Below are 23,886 nucleotides of genomic sequence, written 5' to 3'. Positions count from 1 at the left end.
TTTATAGGAGGCGTTGCACATTCATCGACATTGACTTTGTTGGCTGAGACATCTGATTTGTACCCGTGGTTTGCAGGAAAATGTGCTTTTAGCAGTTTGTCATCCTTCCTAATCCTTAATAGTCCTTCCAAGAGTTACAGCACCTGTATGTGCATCCGCCAAGCCGCATGAATTTTCCTCCCAGGGATGGTATGATACCAGCAAGGTCTGACTGCCTGGACAACACAGTGATACAGTACAAGGGGAGTGGTGGCTGTTGAACGAGAGCCAGACCAGCTAGACAGGGGGAGGGGAGCGCATGCAGGGAAAGGGAAGCGACAACTGTGGCTGAATCTGGCTTTGATGAGGAGGCATGAGAAGAGGGAAGGCTCAGTCTTCGAGGGAAGCAGGTGTGTGAGGAGGTGATAAGAACGCTGTGGCAGGCACTACACACACACACACCCACACACACACACACACACACACAAACACACACACACTCACACACAAACAAATAAACATACTCCAGCAAATACCACTTACTGAAACTGTTCATTCAAGTTCAACACTAAATTTAAATGGCATCCCTTCAAATAAGTGAGCTTGCACCGGTGCAGTCCCTAACTCTTTGTGTTTCCTTGCATCACAACAAGACAGACAGAGAATTACAGAGTAAGAAAAGAAAAAACCTAAGAGCAGAACGAAGACGACGGGAAAGGGGTAAAAATGAGGAAGAGGTTGATTTAAGAAGCTCATATTGTGGAGAATACATATTTTCTTGGGAGGGAGAGGATGTGTGTTACAGTGTGTGTTCACTGTAAGTGTTCCTGCTTTCACAAATATACCACACACATATACATTAATGTGCGAGAGCTAAAGCGTCCCTGGGGAGTGCTTTGTGGCGCTGTGTGGTGCGGAACACAGAAAAGTAATTTATGGATAAGATATTTGTTTGGCTGGCTTATTTCAGAATCCATTAAGATTAATTAAGTGTTGCTAAATGTGGTGCTATAGAGTTCAGATTTTGCAGATGCATTCTAATCATTAGCACAGTTTTTTTTCAGCCTGCTTAACAGCTGCTATTAGCCTGAGTGAAGCCAGACCAGAGTGTTCTAATGGCTGGAGAACAGCGAGTATGACGACTGGGCTGGTGGATGGTGAATTAGTAATTGAGAAACGTCTACTGCTGCGTTAATGTATAAACCATGGTGTGTGAATGTAAATCTAAGCCCCACATACATCAGCCTGGTACGCACCTGTCCGTGCTTGTTAATCAAAGGCAGGGGGAGTAAGTGAGACAGAAAGGAGGCAATTAGACACTCCGTCATCAAATGTTTGGTTTGTCTGGCAGGAAGACTGCAGTAAAGAGTGAAGGACACACAGCCAGGCACACTCAGCCTACTTCATATCCACTGTTGTTTCAGATAGACTTTGCACAAGCAATTAGCTCCAATCAGGGATTAATTGAGCTAACACAGAAGGAGAGGGATGGTTCTGGAATTGTTCTGCTTTAGCATTTGTCCTAACTCCAATTAAAACATCATTTCATTGATTGCCTGACTGTTCACTATTTGTGCATTTGTCACCACACGTGCGGATGAGTGTGTATGTATGTTCACCAGGTGAATGTCTACAGTCGGATGGAAGCAGAGAAAGATCAAGCTGCCGATCAGGACTGTGTAACGGGACTGAAAGCATCACAACAAGCAGAGAGCGGCGGACCTTGAGTTGAGACTGTTCTGACAGCACCAAGGTCAAACTTTCAGCTCTGCGTGCAGTAGTTTTACTGTTTGCATGCCTCACACAAAGTGTTCTTCTCAGGTTACTGTTGGCAGCTTGAGTGTCTTTAAACCAGATTTCATAATGAGCAGTGCCTGATGTGAGACTGCTTTGATTAGCTGCTCAAATCTGAAAAACTGCGTGAGTAGCTGCTAGACTGAGATAACCAAGCCTGAAAAATATTAGTAAAATCAGGTCACACCAACTGACATAAATGATCTTATTAACCCGCTCCTCTGCTCAGAAGATAATGACTTCTAACACGTCCACTCCAAAGTTAAACTAAATCTGTCAAGTGAAAAGAATTATTTGAATTCTGTGTCTTATTGAGTCTGAGAAAAAATTTTAACAATAGAACTAAATATTTACAAAGTTTTATTTTTCTCCCAGCAGTGTGGCACAGGGCACTCAACTAAGCACAGTCATAAAAAATCAAATATTGTAAATACTTAATGGAAACATGAATTAGTTCAATAAAATATGCAAAACAGACAAGAAAATTGTTCATATTTGATGCTGGAGAAGATTCTCTGTGGATGACTGCACAAGGGTGGAATTGGTCTTCAGCTGAGTCATGATAGAAGCTGGTGATCTCAGCCTTTTCACCGGTGCTCTCAAACAAACCCTGAACTGCAGATTCTGTAAAGTTAGTACATGTCTGCAACACTGAGGCCAGTTTCTTTCTTTTCTTTTCATATGTCAATTCCTCTGTGGAATACAGTCATATTTGTTGTGTTTTTCATTAGCTTTGATTAGTAAATGTGAATTTGTGTGTCATGATCTTCTACACATAAACATACTGTACATATGTACAGTATGTTTATGTGTACCAATTTCTTCTGAGGGAAAACAGATCCTCTAGATTTTTACTTTGCAAATTCAATATTGTATTTTCTGTTCTCTCTGTGTTGTGCCACCCCTTTGCTTAAGCTGTTGTTCTATTTGCAGGTTACTAAACACGTCACTTGAATCTGCACAAACACAATGTTTTTTGGTTCAGCAAATTACATGAATGGAGTCATTTTGTTAATCTTCTCTTCCATTTCCCACTCAACAAGTGGCACACCTTAAAATACAAATTAATTATGTTAAAAGCCCAGAAACACTATCTGTGTTCCTCCCATATAATAGACCGAAAAACAAAAAGTGCATCTACACATGGATGGTGAATTAGACTCTTCATTTCAAACTGTATTAAAAAGCCTCAGGATTTAAACATCTGACTCTGAAGTCAGTTAATCAAGTACGAGCGGAGTCTCTCAAAGTTTAATAAGTCTGATCGCTGATGCTTCACTTGCTTTTTCTTTACTCCCGCTCTAACAAAGAGGTATTCCATTTCAGATCAACACAACAGGCAGGTCAAGTGTTAATACTGTAATTGTCGTGGATTGAGAACAGCTTTCCATATTTTTTTTCTTATGTAATTGTCTTTGATCAAGCCACTGCTCACAAGAATTAGTTCTCAGAATTACTAAAAAGGGTTTGATGTATTTCATTTATTCATTCATCCCTATTTGATCACAATCAACTCAAACCATGATAGTAAGGTGGTGTATTGAGTAAGAGGCATTCCTGTTCAAAACATTACAAAACTGAGCCAAGAAGTGACTCTTCAAATCCAAACATATTTAAATAAGCAACACAAAGGTCCGTTATCTTGATGGTAAAATTCATAATGACATATTGTTGTAAAAAAGCTGTTCCCTAGACATGATGTTAACCTGTTTTCCCAATTACACTGTGGTGACCACATCTCTTCTGGCTGGATTACATTCAGAGTGGGGGTGATGTTCCAGTATTGACCATCCATATTAATAACTGTTATATTTAAAAAATGAAATATTGATATCATGTTAATAATACACATATGATAATATCATGCTGGCAGACGTTAGGCCTTGTGGATCTATTGTTGATCAGCTCATCTTGTCACCTTCGCCTCCTTACGCTCCAATTTAGTCTTATTCAGCAGAAAAGACACAAAACAAGTGAAGCAAGCGAACAAAGTTTATTTAACCAAAGTATTGACTCTCAAAAATAATCTTTCGGCTACTACACATTATTATTATTATTATTATTATTATTATTTAAATCTATATTACCGTGATAATGTCATATCATGAATTCTATGAAATGAAAATCTGATATCGTGGTGACCGTTGTTCAGTAGCAACTTTGTTGAATGAATGAATTGATACATTTATTCATTTATCAACAGCAGACTCTGTGGTTTAGGTCTCGGCAACAAACGCTCTTTGTACAATGTTAGAGAAAGAACAGGGTTTTGGTTAAATGTAAATAAACAGGTGTCACTGAGGTTTTGTGTTAAACCAGACCAGGATCTTTAACCAAGAGCTATCAGAGCAGAAACACACTGTAACTATGAAAAAAAAAAGTTCAGCAACGCTGTAGTCATGACAAGTGGATCTTGTAAGATCAGATATTTTGGTGGGAAACCAATACGTTGTCTGTGAACATTTTACTGCTACATTCGGTATCAACATATTTCCAAACTTACCAAATACGTTAATTAACAACATGGCTACATTAAACATAATCTGGTCACGATCACGTTTTCCTACAAAACATCATTTCTGTTGCAAATCAGTAGATTTGCAGTTACCACATACTATATCCATTATCTTGATTGACTGGAAATGTATCTATCTCATACAAGAAGAAGTCATTTTGAAAATCATACCAGGAAATGATTGCTCTGCGGGTTTAAATATTTTTGTTTACTCTGTATAATATTACAAAGTTAAGTTTGCTAAATCCCAGGAAAACATACTCCTGCATATTGGTTCATGTGCTGTTGATACTGCAGCGTACTGCCAGGCTGCTATTGGACATTTAATTTTTGCTTCAGTGATGAGTCCTTTATTCAGCAGTCGTTACGCTGTAATCTGCTTAAGTGCAACCAAAATCCTGAAACCTTATCTCCAGCTCTGATTTGATACTCGGTGTGGGAATCTGCAGTCTATTGTGGCGAGCAGGAGCTGTAGAAATGGTGCTCTGTGAAAACTCTGCTTTCAGAGCAGATTGCTTAGCAGAGCTGAATGAAGTTGGGCAAGTCATTCGGATTTAAGTAAAGTTTGGACAGTTCTTTGCAACAGCTTTCATAAACAGAGGGATATACTCCAATAGATCTCCCAGAAGAATTATTTACAACAGCTCTGGCAGTAACAGTGAGTGACAGAGGCAGAAAAATGACTGTCACCCTTTTGTCATTGGTATTTGTATAAGATCCAGATCACAGCCAGAGCCCAGGGCAAGGCTAAGAGAACACTGCTGACCGTAAATTGCTTCATGTGCTGGCGACTGAAGTGACTGTTGACCAGTAGGGAGCGGATGCATGAAGGCAACATAAGCCAACAACCTGATTGTTTCAGGAGCTTCACAGCCCCTTGTGACAACTCCCACCCAACATCCATCATGGGAAATGTTGATGTGTATGTTTGTCTCTCATTTATATGCATTTTTGCACACGCTGACAGAAAGCTGTCAGCTGTGGGGCTGGACTGATTTTCCACCGGCATCCATGGAGAAAATCCTGGTTGGATTCGGAGCTGCTGGCTTTTCTGATGTGTAAGAGCGCTGGAGACAGGCCGAGCAGGTTTAAGCAGATTAATTAGGGTGTAGCAAAGACTGTGAAGAAATCTCTCTTCCAAAGATGCTATATCCACTGACACAGTTTTGCATACCGGCAAGTCCCTCAAATGTGCACACTGCCACCCGCATCCTCCAACTCTGTCATAGACACGCACAAATATACTGCACACACACGCACAAACACAAACACACACACACACACACACAGAGGAGACATTGCTGGAGGGCCAAAAGTCTGCCATGGCCTTCACTCATCCTCTCTCTCCAGGGTTAGTCCAATAATCACACCCCCTCCCTCTTTCCCTGAATGTGTTTATCCTCCCTGCCTCCCTCTCACTCTGTTTTTGCTTAGAAACACATTTCCCCTTGTTAGCGTACTTGCAAGGAAAATGCTATGCTATTAGGGATGATTTTCACTTCCTGCCTCCTCATTGGAACATGATGTTCATGTAAACACGGCTGCCCAGAAGGAGCACAACAAAAAAAACACACACACACCAGATATAAGGAAAAAGGACCCAGGGATTAGCAGATGTGAAAGTGTCTCTTTGTGCTGCGGACCGGCTGCAGCTCCGGACACATGGAAAGTGAAAATGAACCCATCCAAACTCAAACCAAAACTTGTTTATTCCTGTTACACTTTTTGTGAACACCCATTATCTTCCATCTTATCTCATTGCACTGATTGATATTGAAGAAAAGACAAGGGCAGAAAATAGAAGCAACCCCCCCTGCCCCTCCCCGAATCCTCATCACCATCATCATTTTCATCATTACATGAAATATGACCGAGAGCAGAATCCCACAATGCCGTGCAAATGTCGACGTGAGTTAGCATCAAGAAGACACAAGAGATATGCATGCATCATCTGGCCAGGAGAACATCACTTGTGGGGAGACAGCCAGAGGCCCTAAGGAGGAGAAGTGGAAAGGAGGGTGGGGAGGGAGGAGTGAGGAGGAGAGAATGAAAAGAGAGGGATGGAGGGTGCAGAACAACAGAGGGGAATTGAGAGGAAAGTAAAAAGGGAATGCGGTACAATATTAGGGAGGAGGAAAAAGATGAAATGAGTGGGATATTCACTGTAGCACAGACAGGGAAATAAAACAGAGAGGCAATCAGAGAAAATGGAGGCATAATAACCCAGAGCTGCTTAATCTCCACAGATTCAAGCATAATGCATAATCTCCACAGGTTCAACAATACACCATGTGCCCTAATTCTGGGCCAATTACAAAGTGTGTGCTGTTCGGAGGGTTTGCATGTGTTCATGGGTTTGGATTTGACTGGGAGGAACTCGGATGTGGGTGAGAATTCAGGATTTGTCAGCGGGTGGGGGAGAGAAGGGGTGGGCATGAGGTTGGTGGAGGTGGGGGTGTCTTCTGAGGTGACAGCTGGGGACCCAATGCATGCAGTATCCCTCCCCTTTGCCTTCTATATACTCTAATGCCCTTCACTGACCAGATTAAGGCCCAAATGACAAACGCACAAAGGCTGGAAACATCTGTTCTGGAACACACTGTCCATCCCTCCCCATGCTGAGCTCTGTTGGTCACTCCTCAGCTCCAGTCCCCATGCGGACAACATCTGCAGCAATGGACTAGTGCACATTAACTACTGGAGCATGAGACCAAGCTTACCCACTAACCATGAGAGCATCATCCTTTACACAGCAACATAAACGCTGTGTGAAACACCTCTCTTCACTGTCGCCTTGTGCATTATCACATGTATCTTATTTGTATATAAACAGAAATGCCTGTTTTGTCTTTCTTAAAAGTGCGATGTGTGACAACCACTCAACTACAGTGTTAGTTGCTGTGACTTTCCCCATTTCTAATGGTCAAATGACAAGATGCATATGAATTTGTGTCTTCCCCTCCCTGTCACTCAGCCTGGGGTAGAAAGGGTTGGAGAAGGTAGAGAGAGGAAAAAGCAAAGTGTTGTGGCTCTTTTGATCTCCCAAAATGCTGCTAATGTGCAACATCCACTTAGGCTGGTTGTGTCTGCTTCACATTTACACTCAATACAGCCTACAATAATTCTCTTCGTACCATGTATAGCAGCCAGGACTGTTTCTTGTGTGACTAAAAAACACTGGTTGTGAATGAAAGAGCCTTTTTCAAAAAGACACATTGGAAAAAAAAAAACCTCTGGAACAAATGCAATTACACGGCACGCCATCTTTTATTGTCAGCTAGTGCAAAGTGTCTTTAAGTATGAAGCTAAGCCATCACGGACCCTGTGGCTCATGACATGTGTTTCCTATCGCTTTTAATTCGGATAAAGGATTCTACAGCTGCAGTGAAGGACTTAGGAGACCATACAGTAAATGGATCGTGTAGCAGCGTACCAAAGTGAGACGAGGTGCGAGGCTCCGGATCCATAATAACAACCTAAAGACTTAATGAGTTTGTAAATGTTATGCGTATTTAAGCTGCAGAATCATATATCAGGTCTGTGGGTTGAGGAAATGAAGGACATCAGATGACATGATGTTTTGAAGGTTGGAGATGACACAGGGAGGGAAGTGGTAAAGGAAAATTCGGGGATAGAAGAAAGTCAGAAACGCCAGGACTGTGTAAGTTAATAAAAGCTCAAAACAGACTTTTTGTTGTAAAGGAGATGAAGTGAAGTGAAGTTAGCAGCTGTCTGGTTATCAGATAACTCCCTGGTGCACCGTCTCTGACTCTGCCATCCAGCACTCCCTTCTGCCCTCACAACACCAACAGTATCCATTGCTTGCTTTACACAAACAGACACTTGTCAGATGGGACGGAGTCATATTTGCTGCCTTGTTCCAATTACACCCTGTACAACAGTGGAGAATGAATTGACACACATCGGGCGCAGGCATGAAAGCCGGTGACAGTGCTCACCCTGCCTTGTGTAGAGCATTTATTTATGAAGTGACCTACTGCAGGTAAAAAGCATGAGGAAACAGACGCTTGAGTGTGTGTGCTTTGGGGGTCGGATAAAAGGAAGCTACTACATTCTGTGGATTTCATGAATTAATCAAACTTCCGGATATTCCCTTTCCTTCCCACTCACTGAGGAGCCTACTGGGGAAGTCTGATGTCACTTTATTGTTGCCCTGGCACTCTCCACTTCTTGTGAATCAGAAGATACAGTGGATGGAGTTGTTGACGATTCCCGGGCAAACTGATGTGATGGAGGTGAATGAATGGGCGAGGGGACGTCTGGAATGTAACATTTAGCAGATATAACAGCACTTTGGCCTAGATTGGTGGGATGTTGGGAAGGCCACATGAATAATAAAGCAACTACAGAGGCCCTCTGGCTGACTGGTGATGTTCTTCACTCTCATCACCCCAGCCTGACTGGAGACCACTGAAGGGAGCGGATAAGCTTACTCAAATTAGTGGTATTACACCAGGAAAAGACAGATATTTGAACACAATGCGTAGCTCCCAGTCCTGCTTAATATACCAGAAAAGAATGAAGATAATACAATTTAATACTTCTGCCTGTGCTTGAGTGTTTCTGTGTGGAGCATTATCATTTTGCTGAGAGACACGAGACTTAGTTCGGTCACACATGAGTTAAGACACTCATGGCCACACACAGACACATGCATGCAGTATGAGCACACGGACATGCTGGGGGTCCGTCTAAATATTACTAATGTGATTTTACTTTGTTTCATTATAATCCCTTCTGTACATCCCAATACTGACACCTGACTTTTTATAATGGCTCTAAAACATGGCTTGATGTGGCTTTCTGAAATCAGAAGGCAACACCCAGCTGCAGCGTCCACAGATGACAGCAGCCATAAGTTACAGCTGTATCAGTAATAGTGTGAAGGCCTCATTCAAGGTCTACTAATGCAGTAGCTTAAGCCAGTGCCAACTCATCTAAAAGGAGATGTATGGCCATATTTCAAATTCAAATGTAGAAACATGACTGCATTAAATTATAGCCAATAATGTACTGTGTATGGCATTGTGATATATAACCTTGAAAGGGAGACAGCGGCGTGTAATGAATCATTTTGCGATCCCTCATATTGAAAATGGATCATGCTGTATGGTCTAAATCCCAAACATGTACACACAAAATAACACGATCATATAGTCAAATGTACGTATGACGCAGGTGAATGTGACAGAGAGGGTTATATACATTATTTCACCTGCTGTATATAAAATATATATATCTGGATTGAGTATCACCACATAGTCTTCTCTCGGACTAGTGCAACTTAAGCATTAAAACTTACGGCTACTTTGACAGGTTGAAAAAAAAAACTTGTCACTGTGTGAGAAGTAAAGTCTGTCAGATAGGGACAGAGTGGATGGGAGCTGCACCCTTCCACACTGTTCTGCTGTAGGAGTTTCAATCTGTGGGCAGGAAACCTCAGGCAGACAGGAATATTTGGTTTATTCATAACAGATATCCTCAGTCACAGACTGTGACAGGAGCAGCTTGACCCAACATGACCGCTACCAGAGTTTTGCCAACAACTTCCAAAACTCAACCACTGTTATACTAATAGACGGCACTGACTGCCGCTGTCATTAGACTGCTATAGATGCAGCATCTGACACGTCGTCTTATACTTTTTAGTCGCTTTATTGTCAGTTTTAAAGGGAAAGATAAAGTTATATAATTTTGAATGTTTTTGTCAAGTTGCAGTATTTAGTTAAACACTTAGTTCATGGTTTGTTATTCCAAAATATGATGCATTTAATAAAACAATTTTATCCAGAAAGGTTGGATCGTTTATGAGTTTGAATTAAAAGAAAATAAAATCAATCAACATTGAGCCAAATGACTGAATGATTAAATCATTAATCATATATTTGTATAATCTGTGTCATGGTCTCAGCCTGGAGGCTCCAGGGTTTTTTTGGACTTTCTTGGTTTTTGGTTTTCTGGGTTTTGAGTGTTTCTGGTTTGGGTGTTTCTGCTGTCTAGTTTTGTCTTCCCTGTCTTGTGCTCTGTTTCCCCGTGCACTTCCTGTTTTATTTTGATAGTCATGTCGCCCCAGTGTCTGAGTTCTAGTTTTGCTTCCTTTGGTTAATTCCCTGATGTGTCCCACCTGTGTCTGCTTCCCCACCTGTTCTCCATCACTAATCAGTTCCGTTCCTTTAAGAAGCCCTTGTTCTGTCTTGTCCTTGTGGGATCATTGTTTGTTTGTGGGTGATGAGAGTTGTTGTTTGTTTCATCAGTGGCATCGTCCCATGTATGAATTCTGTTTTTTTTTTTGTTAATAAATTCCTTGACACTGGTTCCTCCTCTGCATTTGGGTCCACCCCTTACTCCTACTTACCTCAAACCGTGACAATCTGTTAGTTTTTGTCATGGAAAACAGCTCATATACATATGTCTTTATATTTCAAATAAAAATAAAATACTTTCTCTGACATTGCCTTTTGATGGGAAAAACATTGCACTGTACTGTAAAGGTGAGTTGGTATGTTACTGAAAATAAACTCAATTTGCACCTGACAGAGAGATGTGGAATAATGTGAGTTATTTTTATAGAATTCTTTGTGCCAAACCGAAACGATTTGAATTAAATTCAAATTGGAGATCAAATTTCTAATTAAATTAAAGTTGCCCTCTGTCAAAGCATCACCACCCACTTTAATTGATGCCAGATATTTAGATTCAGAGGAATGGCATGACCAGTTCCAAGCATTTAATACAGATAACAGGGTTTCATTCGAAAAACAGTCTAAAACCTTGACAGACAAATCTTGGAGTAAATCTATTAAAATGGGACTAATTGACTCTAAAATGTAACATGTTGAGTGGTATCCTGAATTTACACATACATACAGCTGCTCCTAAAAAGAATTAGAAAGCCACAACAAGCTTCAACACAGTAAATCCAGTTTGCATGCTTCTTCACACCAGGCATATGTTTCTTCCAACCAACTGTAAGAAAGTGCACCAGAGCTCTTAAAGGTGTTTGCATGGTCCAATTAACAACAGATGCTAGCCCTTAGCTAACTTACCGAACATCATAATGCACAGACCTCCAAGGAGGGAGCATGGTCCAGTTAGCACCAGATGCTAGCCCCTTATCTCACTGTCTTCAGCCAAAAAATATGCATAAATTAGTTCCACTTCTCTGCCCTGGCCACCTCTACATGTGCACTGTTATAAGCATGAGGCCACCTTAAAAATAGGAAAATGAATCTCCTATAAGGTTTGAAACCTATACAACCCTGAGACAAAGAGCAAATTAGGAATAACAGAGACATGTCGAGCTATTCAAAAGGTTGTATGGCTATTTCATCAACCACCTTACAGTCAAATATGCCATTATAATCAACTGCTGCACTGGTTAGCAATTATAGACAATAATAGTTCATTGAGATTCAACCACTCTGACGGAGGTAAGAACACAATCAGCGATGCTTTAGCACAATAACAGCTGTTGTGAATATATAACATGCTAGCCCTTAAAAAAATGAAAACCACAGGCCTTATTTGTCAGATCAATCAAAGAACACAATTAAGCACTGGACGGCACATTTTTCTAATTAATTGAATAGGGTTTAAAACACTCTTAGCATTTATGTGCTGTAATTGTCCAGGGGGCCCGTCCTGAGAGCTCAGGGGTTAAACGCCTTCCCTAGTGCACTGTCAACACAGGATGTAGGAAAGACTAGTGGTGCTTCTCACCAAACAGCTGGAGCAACAGTATCTGGTCTAACAAACACTTCCACAACATACGGGAAAGTTCATTTTTGGTCAATTTTAATATTTGTGTGTCAGTTAAAGAATTACACTCTTGCAGCACAGGTACAGCATGTTGACAGTTTTAAACGTCAGTTGTGTCTGTGCTCTTTTACCAGAAATCCATATCTAGATATCGATCATTCAAAGCACAAGAGCTGATCACAATCATCTCAATACACTTCTCTATCCCTATACATATATTCTTCAACTATTAATGGTGTTTCTCTGTACATTTGTCCCTTCTTATGCACAGCATCAGACACCACTGTCAGTGTTTTTATTGCTCTCTGTAAAATGTCCCTGATTTGGCTCGAGGGAACGTTACAGTATTCGCTCTTTCATGTAGCAACATCATTCTGATTCCTGTGAAACAGCAGAAAGGTGTAGTACGTCTCCCCAGTTTGTTTTGCTTATTAGAACAGACTGATCAGAGCAGACCACCGCCGAGGACATCATGTTGCTGCAGTCCTGTTGCGTCATAATGTCCAAATTATGAACTAATTAATACAACTTAATCAGTTGATATGACAGTTATTGGTGAAGGCATATAGTAATAGTGACACAGATGACAAAAAAACTAACTTATTTTCAACACCTCAACAGCTGAGGAAGATCAGTTTTGATCAACGCTCAGTACCCAGTACCGGCTTAATGCGAGCAAGGCGGAGGAAGGCAAACAGGGGATAAGTACACATGAGGGCTGTTGGACTGGCAACAGATGGTGCAATGTGGCCAACCTATCTACTCACAGAAAACATTGACAATCTGCCTGGGAACACACACTAACTTTGGATGTTGTCAATGGGTGAGAATGAAATGCATGATTAATGGCGACTTGCCACTTTCCAGAACACAAGCCAAAGCCTCCCACTAGACCCCCCTCTGAACCTTAAGTGGTGCACTACATTTACAGAATCCCTCCACCGGCACGAACTAGGGCCTCAATAATATCAACGGCTGAACACAACCTCAGTTCTGGTATCACAACAAAAATCTCATGCAGAACCTGCTTCTTCATCTACCGGACCCTCGAACAAACGCAATTACTTGCTAATCCACACCCACGTGGTGCATGTCGGTCGTAAAGTACATGGAAGTGGGGATAAATGATTCCTTCCATGTGATTCACTTTGTGAGAGAACATTATTTCATGCCTGGAGAAAACAGGCCTTTGGCTTTCAAATTATGCCAATTAGGCTAATATTGTTGACTGGAGAGCGTACAGCACTGAATGGTTCAAAGGAATTGCCATCACTGAAGACGACACAGGGACAAGGACGCAGAGAGTGAGGAGACACAAACAGAGGTCAAATTTACATAATTATTTAACAACCTCTCCAGTCTGAAAAAGAATCATGTTGATTATAAATGAATGTTTTGCCTCTTCACACAGGTATTGTGCATGTGGTGATTAGCAATGTTGACCAGTTTTTATTGCAGTACCTACACAACATACGTACATCTTGGTTGTTGTTCCTAAGGCGTAAGCGTGGGACAGACGGATCGCTGACACTCCCATCCCTTTTGGGGTACAGTTTGTGAGCAACTGCTATTTTTTTTCTCACCCATTTCAAGAGACATGAATTGGTGAACTGGTTTCCCTGCCATCTGCCTGGGGTTGGACTGCGATAGCTGGTTCCATTTTGGATCCCGGGACCCCTTTTCACAAAAGATCATTTCAAACAGCAGAGTCACACTTCACAAATTACCGTCTCGCAAATTACAGATAAATTTGCGGAAGCTGCAGGACTCTTGCATGGTCATGCATGGGTCATAATTGTGCTGCTGGTTTTGATTAGTGAGACATGTGAAAATGAGCAAGAGGAAACACAGGTCCCTGGTCTAAGGGTCAAAATCCTCCATGTGCTTTTGCTTGCTGATGTTAACTAATCAAAGTTATTAATTAACTAACTCATTCTCAAAACTGTTATCTTTGTCATAGCTGTAGCTGGAGCTGACCTGCGTGGCTGCTGGTAACAGAATGTATCAGTTCTATTTAAACTGGTTTGTAAGTAGAAAAAGAAATAGCCACTCTGTAAATCTACCATCATTCATTTCAAGATTGTGAGTGGATTGTGTGATTTCGTAGCCCAACAGAGTGGTGAGTCATTTCCAGTGAGATGATATAGGCTAGCTCATCGCATCATATCATTTTCTGTGGCCAGAGCTCGATGTCTGTCTGTTGATCAGTCCGTATCATAAGAGATATCACATGGATTGGCACATGGAAACTCGTGATCCTAATGAGATGGGTGATCCCCTGAGTTTGATCTCGTTCCACCAGCAGGAAAAAGGTTTCATTTACCCTGTGAAATATCTCAACATTCACAGGACAAATTGTTACTTTGAACAAGTCTTGGTCTATGGACCAAATACCTGCAAAGCTAATGGTATTCTCATCAGCTACAGCTGTACCTTGTGTTTAGTGCTAAATAGCAAACATTAGCATGCTAACATGCTAAACTAAGATAGTGAAATTATAGCTATTAAACATTGTAATGTTAACATTGTCATTATGAGCGTGTCACCAGTGGCAACACCTGCAGTAAGTCTGCTGGTTTAGGCTTAATTCAAATTGTGTTACTTCCTGTTTGCATGGCAGGTTCTTTGTGAAGTTATTTGTTATTTATTACACGCTCCTTTTTGTAGATCATAGAATCCCCACTTCTAGCAGTGGAGTAGAATTCTACTCATTCTGCTGAAATTCCAAACAAACTGTCCAGTGAGTCTAATTTCTCATTGCAGCTGCTGATGTTGTTGGCTGCTCGTGACAGGGAGGGTTTAACTGATGATTGTGTGAGTGAGTGACGATACTTCTAATTCACTTAGCACAGTCAAACAGAGGGGGACTCATCTTGTTCTTGAGTTCTGTACTAATGAACACTCTTGTATCTGCCGCCCCTCCACCCACACCTCCCTTCAACACATCGCTGTTTATGTCTTTCTGTCCTTTCTTAATCGTTTGAGGGAGCTGTTCTAATTCCATCAACAGCCACTCACTCTGATGATTAGTGCCAGTCCGCTGGTGGCCTGGAGGTCGCACAGTTGTTTGTTGACGTGGCTCTTGAAGTAGCGCTCAGCTGCAACATCTGACTAAACAAACTGAAGATGTGAAAAGCTGGCTCAGTGGCTGGCCGAGTTTGATTGTACACACTGACAGCAGGTGATTCTTGATTATTAAAATTGCATACTTGGATGTGAGAAACAAGTGACATGCTGCAACACTACCAGAAACACAATGAGTCTTGTTTATCAAGGAAAAATGCAAGACTAATAATAAACAGACATGGCCTCATTTCTCGGTGAAATGGCTGATGTTATCATTTGTGTCAAATATTCACCCAACAAGACTGTTCAGGAAATAGAATTTCAACAAGGTTGCGAATACTCCAGATTTGTGCCCAGTGACGGTCTAACAGCTGATGTAGTACATGTTCCTCTGATGGCCTTGGATCTCACTTGCTTCTTTTCTTTTGTCTTCCGTTTGGCTTTCTTACTCCCACTCTGAGAGTCTGCATTGGGTTTGTTCAGTAATTTTCCACTAAAGCAAGCTATGTGTTGAATGTTCTGAAGCTTCTTCTGTGAATCTGTAAGTCTACAGCAGGCGTCAGCATTCAGAAAGATGAAATAACCTTGTTAATGTATGTTAATACTGTCCTAATGTAAGAAAGAACTTAAACCAATGTGTTAGTAGATAATAAAGTGAGTGAGGAAATCAATGCATGGTGTAGATTTAAGGAAAACTGACATTCTGGGTGTATTTTGCTTGTTTTCCAGTGTATTCTGCTTTTTCCCATCGTACCTGCTGTCAGATCAGAAGACCACCTCCAACACAAGGCATACAATATGACTTTTCTACGTTACTGTGCATTGATTCTTTGTCATGAGCTCTATTCTACAACGTGTATGGAACAACAACTGTATTGGAATAAGTGTGTTTTTTAGTAAGGCTTGGTCAATTTATAATACAAACAAATGTTATGAGGTATTCTATTTATTTTTTCACCAGGCTGCCAGCTGTAGATTTATCTTGCATATCTGCATAATTTACATATTTAAATCCTTGCTACCATCTGAAACAGCTGAAGTGTTTGCATCACATGGAATGAATAATGCCCCTTCAAATTTCAGTCAGACTGAAGCTCATAAAATGCACGACGAATCACCAAAATTGAGCTTGTACAGCACAAACGTACCCGAGGGAGCAGCACCCCTCTAGTTAGCTACATTTTCTAAACCACTGGTTGAGATACAATGCTACAGCCCATTAGAAAATTTGAGGATGTGTGTGGACTCCTAAGGATACAAACCATTTTGAGCTGGGCTCATTGTCAGAGCATCCCCACAGCACTTTCATCTACCCGCTTGCTCCCACCCGCAGCACCGCATGACAACTTTGGCTGCAGCAATACTGGCAGGATCCTGCAGCCCCCTGAAGGAGTCATGCGATTATTCATCCCTGCAGCCATGATATTCTGAATTACACAGAAACAACTAGAGGCTGCCTTGGTCATAGTGTCAGAAAAACAACCTATCTGTCTGCACAAAGAGGAAACAACAGTGAACAACACGGGTTAGTGTCTGTTATTTGAACTGGCCAACAAGATCAACACTGAAAAAGCTTCATTTGTGGGTAAAGTTGTGAGCAGGACCTTTCAAAGTAGCTTCTGCTACTAGGTAGTCAACATCAAAAATACATGGGGTTGGAAAAAGGGGATTTAAATTTGAAACAACAAAACTGCAAAGCCTGCAGACTCACTGTGTGGCCATCCAGTTTTAAAAGACACCTGACAATCACAAGGTTCCAAAGTAGTCAAACAGAAGGCACTTGAAATTTAATGTGCACTGGAAATGAGGGGCATTTAGGTCCCACGGTTGGTCTGCATGGTCATATAGCAGCAAAGGAATACAGAGACATATTGAAGTATGAGGTGCACTCCACTGTGCAAACACTGATCCCTCAGGGTGTTCCCATACACCAACATGGTACAATCCCCAGCCACATAGAAAAATACAAACTAATTCATGACGAAACTTAAACTATGCCTCAAGAATGATCCCGCATGCTACAATACTTGTGTCAAAGACTCATATGACAGCATTTCAAGGACCATTAAAGCTGCTCCGGGGTGAAAATGTGAGAATATTCTCTATTTAATGATGTTTAGATTTCGCTCCTGTATGTTTAGTATTTGACACTTGCAACAATATATGCTGTGTGTTATTTCATCCCCATAATGTATGTGTTGCTGACCCATAAGTAGCCCACCTCTCCTCCAACAATAGAGAAGAAAAAATGATTTCTTATAGTAATTGCAGCTCCTACATTAACAATGAATGTGACAATTAACTCAGAAAATGAATTCAGAATGGCTGTTTGAGCTGCAAAATACAAATGAGCTTGATTGTATTTTAAGGAGAACCACAAAATCCCCACAAAATCACTCTGACACAGTCATTGTGTTCATAAAGTCGGCCTCTATTCAGTCAAGGGAGTCAGTGGAGCAGCTATAACATTTGTCTCTTGACACTGTAACGACAGTTTTGGGTCTCTGGTTTTGTTATGAGAGAGAATTATTCTCTATCTTCAAACATAACTGCGCTGCTCAAGATGTGCGATGTACAGTAAATGTCACGTATAGCACAGAATAAATTCTGATTAGACTGAGGCAGGGATAATGTTTTAGTAGCTTTAGCTCTAGATAGTAATCAACTGAATATTAAACACCACAATGTCTCATTTTACACATAAAAGCCAATGCTACATCCTATAACACAACGTACTGTAAATACACACATGCATACACACACACACACACACACACAGACACACACACACATTCCTGTTTAAAGGCAGACTTCCAGATCCTCTCAAATACCCAGCATCTTCTCAAGCATTAGTATTTCCAGGACAATTCACCACTATTGATTTGAGAGAAAGGAGAGGAACCAGCACCAGTAAAAGGAGACAATAGAAATACAAGTGTCTAATATGGAAAAGGCAATAAGACAAAGAGAGGATGTGGTGCACAGAAAGAAACAAAGATCTCAGATAATGTCTCGACTGAGCTGCTATTAGGTTCAGCGCTCTTATCTCAGTTATTTTCTTTTTTCTTCCTATTCCATGATTTCCCAAAGCAAAGCAGCACAAGTTACAACAGCACCATAAAGACCATAATTATATTGGAGAGAGTCCCTTTCAATTCTTATTACAACAAATTACAATATGTAATACATCACAGTCGAGTCATTAGGTCCAATGTTTCCTAAATGTAGTAAATTTAATCTTTCCCTGGAATTCCCTAATTCCTGTTTGTGTACTACATCTGAGTGAGAAACAGAGAGCAAAGGGAGACAGTGTGGGTGTTTGAGTGTGCATGCATTTATATCTGTGTGTGCGTCCGAGCGTGTGTGCATCTTGTTCATGGCAAGAAATCCGCTCAGTTTAGCACATAATGGAAATGTGAATAGCCCAGAGCGCCTATCTCCCACACAGGGAGAGAACTGGCTGGGAGCAGGCTGCTGCTTTCCAAATCCAAACAGTGAAAGGGAGTTAGCTAGGTTAAAATCCTGCCCCTTTTCTCTCTCCCTCCCTGGAGCAATTCACAGCTCTGCCCATACATTACTCAAACAGGTCATCCAAACAGGTCTCACTAGCAGTCTGAAAACATATTCACACACAAGCAAAGCATACACACACACACACACACACACACACACACTCACACACACTTGTAGGTTCAGTGGATAGGTGACGTTGCTCATATTATGACAGATGACATCTTATATATGGATGCCTTAGCACAACAGCCCCAAAATCTTATGCTTAATTTAACATAAACTCTACCTTTTTCAAATGTGACATTACCACATTTTCATATACTCACAAAAGGTTACCAAGCTCAAAACATGCTGCACAACAATTTCCCCATTCTTCTGTCGTGCAAAAGTGAGAATCCTGTAACCAGGGCGCTACCTTTGTGCCTGCAGGGACATGATGAAAAGTCAGACTTACATGCTACTTCTAGAGATGCGTTCCGGCTTACGGCCTCTCCCAGATAGTTTCGGGCCACGCACACGTAGCTGCCATCATCGGGCTTGCTCCGTCGCCCGTGGACGATGCGTAGGAAGAAGAGGGACCCGCTGGGCAGCAGCATACGGTGGGAGCGGGGGTTGTCGCGGTCCGTCTCAACACGCTCCCCATCTTTGTACCATTCCACGGTGGGGGTTGGACGGCCCTCTGCCTTACAGTTGAGAGTGGCTGGTTCCCCTTTGGACACAATGAGGTCAGAGGGGTGCTCCACGATGCGGGGAGGGAAGTCTTCCTGGCGAAGACGAGACCCTAGAGGAAAACGAGAGAGTAAAGAAATCCTGTTAAAGTAATAGCTAAAGCAATATTTACACACATATAAATAATGTAGGATATTTACATTTTTCTGCAGCAGTAACGGCAGGATGTTTGAGAATGAACTCAATTAACTATTTAGTTAGAATGAGCAGCAACAGCAACTATGGATGATCAGCGAGACAACAGCAAAGCAATGCCACAGAAACAATCAAAGACAGGGAGCTGCTAATTACCATATTACTGTTGATTACAATTAGATGACAGAAGGTAACGTTGAGCCATATCACTGAACTAACGAACACCATCTCTAACTTACATTATATTTTCACCGCTTTTTAAAGAATAGATCTACACAGATTTGTAAATACGAATATAAAATAAGTACAAATTTAATTTCAGTTATTGAAAGGAAAGTTGATTTGTGTCAGCTTCTTACTGACAGCACTTTATGCCATGATACTACACCCAGGCTCACATATTTACTCTCACAGACAGGAGCTGAGGAGTCATTACATCTCATTAGTTTTTTCATTAACACATTCCATCAAAAACTGACATCATCAAACATGTCTCGGTGGGTGTATTAACAGCAACTGCTACATTGGATTTTTTTTCACTTTGTACTGTAATAGTGTAGATATGCAAATTATAACAATTCTCTTTCCTCCTTAAAGGCTACCTCATTATATTAACAAGCATAATATTTAGATTGTAACCGCAGTGTTTGATAGCGAATCCTCAGCAAATGTCATGACAATGCCTAATCCTGACAACCCTGATAAGAGTATTGTAATAATTTGTGAAACCGCAACCCAGTGAACAACCTTTACTCCGCTCAGTCTTTGGCCACGTGAACATCTCAGCTCAATTCAATGCTGTTCGATAAATTCCACCTCGAAATGTCACAGAGGAATGACCCAAATGTAGTGTCACTGTGTTTGTTTACAGATATAACAGCATCACAACTCTAGATCTATTTCATGGTCTATGAGCACATTAAAGTATATGTTTTAAAAGGTCTTCTTCTTCCTCTGTTGCGTGCACGCAAACAAACCTGCAGTGTGATGTTGGAGTCACTAAAACAGAGGCAATGAAATAAATATGATAAATAAATAAAAATAATGATACACAGTCCCGTATATTTTGTAATTTTTTGCCTTTGATGGTGACAAATTGCAAAAAGGCAACCATGATGATTGGCTGCTACACAGCGAGCGGGACGAAGCTGAAAATGTGAGTAAAATTGATGCGACAGTCTATAATGTTAAGAGGTTTGTTGACAAAAAGAATTCCATTAGCTGGCGCCAACACACCAAACCACTGTGATGCATTATGTTTTTAACATGCTTTTAAAACCCCATACATACATTTAGTGTAAATAACATTCGTGCGGATCCACAGTAACACACAAAAAAAAAAAAACATGGGGTTTGTAGCATACCGACTTCTAATAATTGGTTGTCCCATTACCCAGTCTCCGCTGTGCTAATGTAGAGTTTTATGCTGTCAAACAACAGAATTTAAATGAGATGATTTAAGTTGTGGGTGGCGCATCGGCTCAGTGGTTGGTACTGTCATAACAACAAGAAGGTCCTGCGGGGTCCTGTCAGTCTGTTAGCCCTGTGATGGACTGGCAACCCATCCAGGGGGTTTGCTTGTTTTTTTTGCTCAGAGCATTCTCCAGCAACCCATGACTCTGAATACCAATAAGTTAGCTTGAAAATGAAGGATTTGAAAGACATAAACGTTGACATTTTAACAGCTGATTAGTCCTGTACTGATAACTGCTCAGGTTATAAAGGCAATGATAATTTGGCTGGAGTATGAAAGTAAAGATTGCTGGTAAAGATGCATTTAGAATACTGTTTTTGTCCAGAGATGTTTCTCTTAAGCATCAAACCCGTTTGGTTTATGAGGCTCTATCCATGGTGCTGAAGCTGGAACTGAAGAAAAAGCCTTTCCCTGCAGAAAAACTACTGGTCAGGAACTTGTCAAGGCTTGTAAGCAGGGCATGCTGCTAAAAGTGACTTTGGGGTACATCTCTCTACTAGTAGAGTTCACAGGAACTGAGTTCAGGTTTATAACCTAAAGATTCATTTGACTCACAAGTAAAGAACAAAAGTCTTTCTGTCTTTTAAAATTAAGTTTGAGATGCCACGAATTCAGTCTGAGCACTGCACATTTGAAATCAGTCAGCATTGATCGAAGTAGTGAGGATGTGCACACTGTCAGTGTATCATCAATGGTACTGTACACAGTATTCCTCTATAATAGATCACAGATTTCCTACATTGTTGCTACAGACGGTCGGAAACCATCATTGTATGTGGTCCCACTGTATATCTGCCTGAGTCTGACACAAACCAAAGCAACGCACCTGCAATTAATTCAGCCCACATGTATGGAGAGTGGTACGGACACAACATTAGAAACCCCTGTCAGCAGCAGCCCTCCACAATCAACACCTCCCTGACATCAAGTCAACATAAACTGAGCCGTTTAACTGCCTCGCTTTCGACTGCATGGATGTGGTGTACCAAATACACAAAGTAGCTCCAATGTCCTGAAACCACCCATATCCACACCCGCCTTACTCTACGTTTACTCCACTGACACAGATTTGTGGTCTGTGGGCTGCAGGGAAAAAAGTAGCATAAAACTCCCAGTGATAAGGACAACACTTCCTGTCAAGAATATTATGTCTCTTAGGTGCAGCTGCATCTGTGCATATGTACAGCAGGTCCTTGTATTGTATGAGTAACCTCTAGACACAAACAGTCAGGGGTGGATTTCCAGACAATATGAGTAAGCATATTCTCTATGGCACATTAGACATTTCAGCTGTGGCACCTACAGTAGCTCCATCACCGGTCTAAGCACCCTGAGCATTAGGCCACACAGAATATGACAGATAGAAATAATGAAAGCAAACTGCACAATCTGACAAAATGTAGGTTTGGAACACTTTTGATGCACTATATGTACAAGACAAGCAGCATGTGAGATTTAAAGAGCCCAACTGGTTCAAAAATCATGATTTAAGGCCTATTTCTTTTGGGAATACACAGAAAAGTTGAGTGTGGCTATCTGGACTCAATTTCCAAACTCACATTACAAACATGTTTCAATATCCGTGGGAAAACAATGGCCATTTCAAAAACTGTCAGAGATTTTATTCAAGTAACAAATGTGTTCAATTAAGGCAGCCCTTATGAATAAAAGAACAACTTCCGTCTACCTATGCCATTACACATTTGGCCTGGCTCAATGTCTAGACTGAAGTAACCAACTATGAGACGGCGCGTTGGCGCTTTGACACGCAGGTGCCTTCTGTGATTTCGCACACGAATTCGAGAGGAACAGTAAATCCACTGTAAATCATGTGGGATACCGAGCTACTCGGTGTCTTCTCGGTGCGCTTGGGAGAGCATGGGTCGAACACGCTTCAGGTCACAGCCCAGCGTGCTTTGCTAATGCTTAATGTGGGGCAAGACACACTTTCAATCAAAACATTTAGTTGTAGATGTATTAATGAACTTACCGTCGGTTTGGGTGTACAGAAGTCCACAGAGAAATAAATACTGTAGAGGACCCATTCTGGCATATTGGCCCCGTGAGCTATCGGCGCATGAATTCCTCCTCAAGCGAAAAAAACAACAATCAATTAATCAATCAGTCCTGTTTTCACTTGTGAGACTTTGTGGCAATTTGCTGTTTCAAGTTAGTGAACTAAAACAACCGAAGCAGTTTATATCAGCCGCTTGAAGGAAATCATTCTCATTCACATGTCCGTTCTTCCTCTCCAAGAGCGCACCAGTGAGCAGTGGTCTGTCGACTCGCCGACACGTTGGAAATTTCTGCAGTCACCAATAGAAAACATCACCGACGCCCAAAGACACTCCAGTTACTGACGGTTCCTCCGCCCCACCGCATTCTTCTGACACTTTACCGGGTCCGACCGCCGGGAAACGCATCCATCCTCACGCGGGACAAGTTGCGAGATGAAAGGTGGAGATGGGATTCAGTCAGAGGTGAGTAGCTCCAACGGTGCAGCACAGCTCAGCCCCTCCTCTTCACTCCGCTGCCCTGGGAGAAACTAACCGGCGGATATAACATAGCCTGCACAATAGACGTGAACACTGGAACGCAGTAGTCATCTGGACAATCGGATGCTGATCCTGATGCTCATTAATGTTTCTTTCCCTTTTGCCTGGGCGGCAATTTAACACAAACAGCTAATATATTCACTGGAGGAGTCTGTAGCATGAGCAGTATGTATGAAAGTCTGCTGCTTTTTCCATTTCCAGTTTCGTTTCTGTCACTTTTTTATGAACATTAGGCTGCCTCTGGTGCCTTTCATTTAATTGTGTTTAATTGGATGTCTGTCCTGATCAATTAACAAATGACAAAAAAAAGAAAGCATTAAATGTCCTTTTCTTCTTGTCTCTGTTTT

The 23,886-nt window shown here is 41.4% G+C and overlaps 1 protein-coding gene across 2 annotated transcripts in view; it reads right to left on the bottom strand.

Annotated features, from left to right (window-relative positions):
* The window catches only part of LOC130182082 (roundabout homolog 2-like), an 80,341-nt gene extending 56,696 nt beyond the window's left edge, over positions 1 to 23,645 (bottom strand). For both annotated transcript variants that reach the window (XM_056396652.1, XM_056396651.1), the window contains exons 1-2: positions 22,975 to 23,645; positions 19,101 to 19,427 (exon numbers count right to left, since the gene is read on the bottom strand). In XM_056396652.1, the coding sequence (XP_056252627.1) occupies positions 19,101 to 19,427; positions 22,975 to 23,029 (382 nt within the window). In that variant the 5' untranslated portion in view covers positions 23,030 to 23,645. The remainder of the gene's footprint in view (positions 1 to 19,100; positions 19,428 to 22,974) is intronic.
* Between the last annotated feature and the right edge of the window lie 241 nt (positions 23,646 to 23,886).

Source organism: Seriola aureovittata, chromosome 15, assembly GCF_021018895.1.
Source record: "Seriola aureovittata isolate HTS-2021-v1 ecotype China chromosome 15, ASM2101889v1, whole genome shotgun sequence".
Lineage (NCBI taxonomy): Eukaryota > Metazoa > Chordata > Actinopteri > Carangiformes > Carangidae > Seriola > Seriola aureovittata.
The sequence above is the reverse complement of the archived record's forward strand: the minus strand, read 5'-3'. Positions and strand labels throughout refer to the sequence as shown.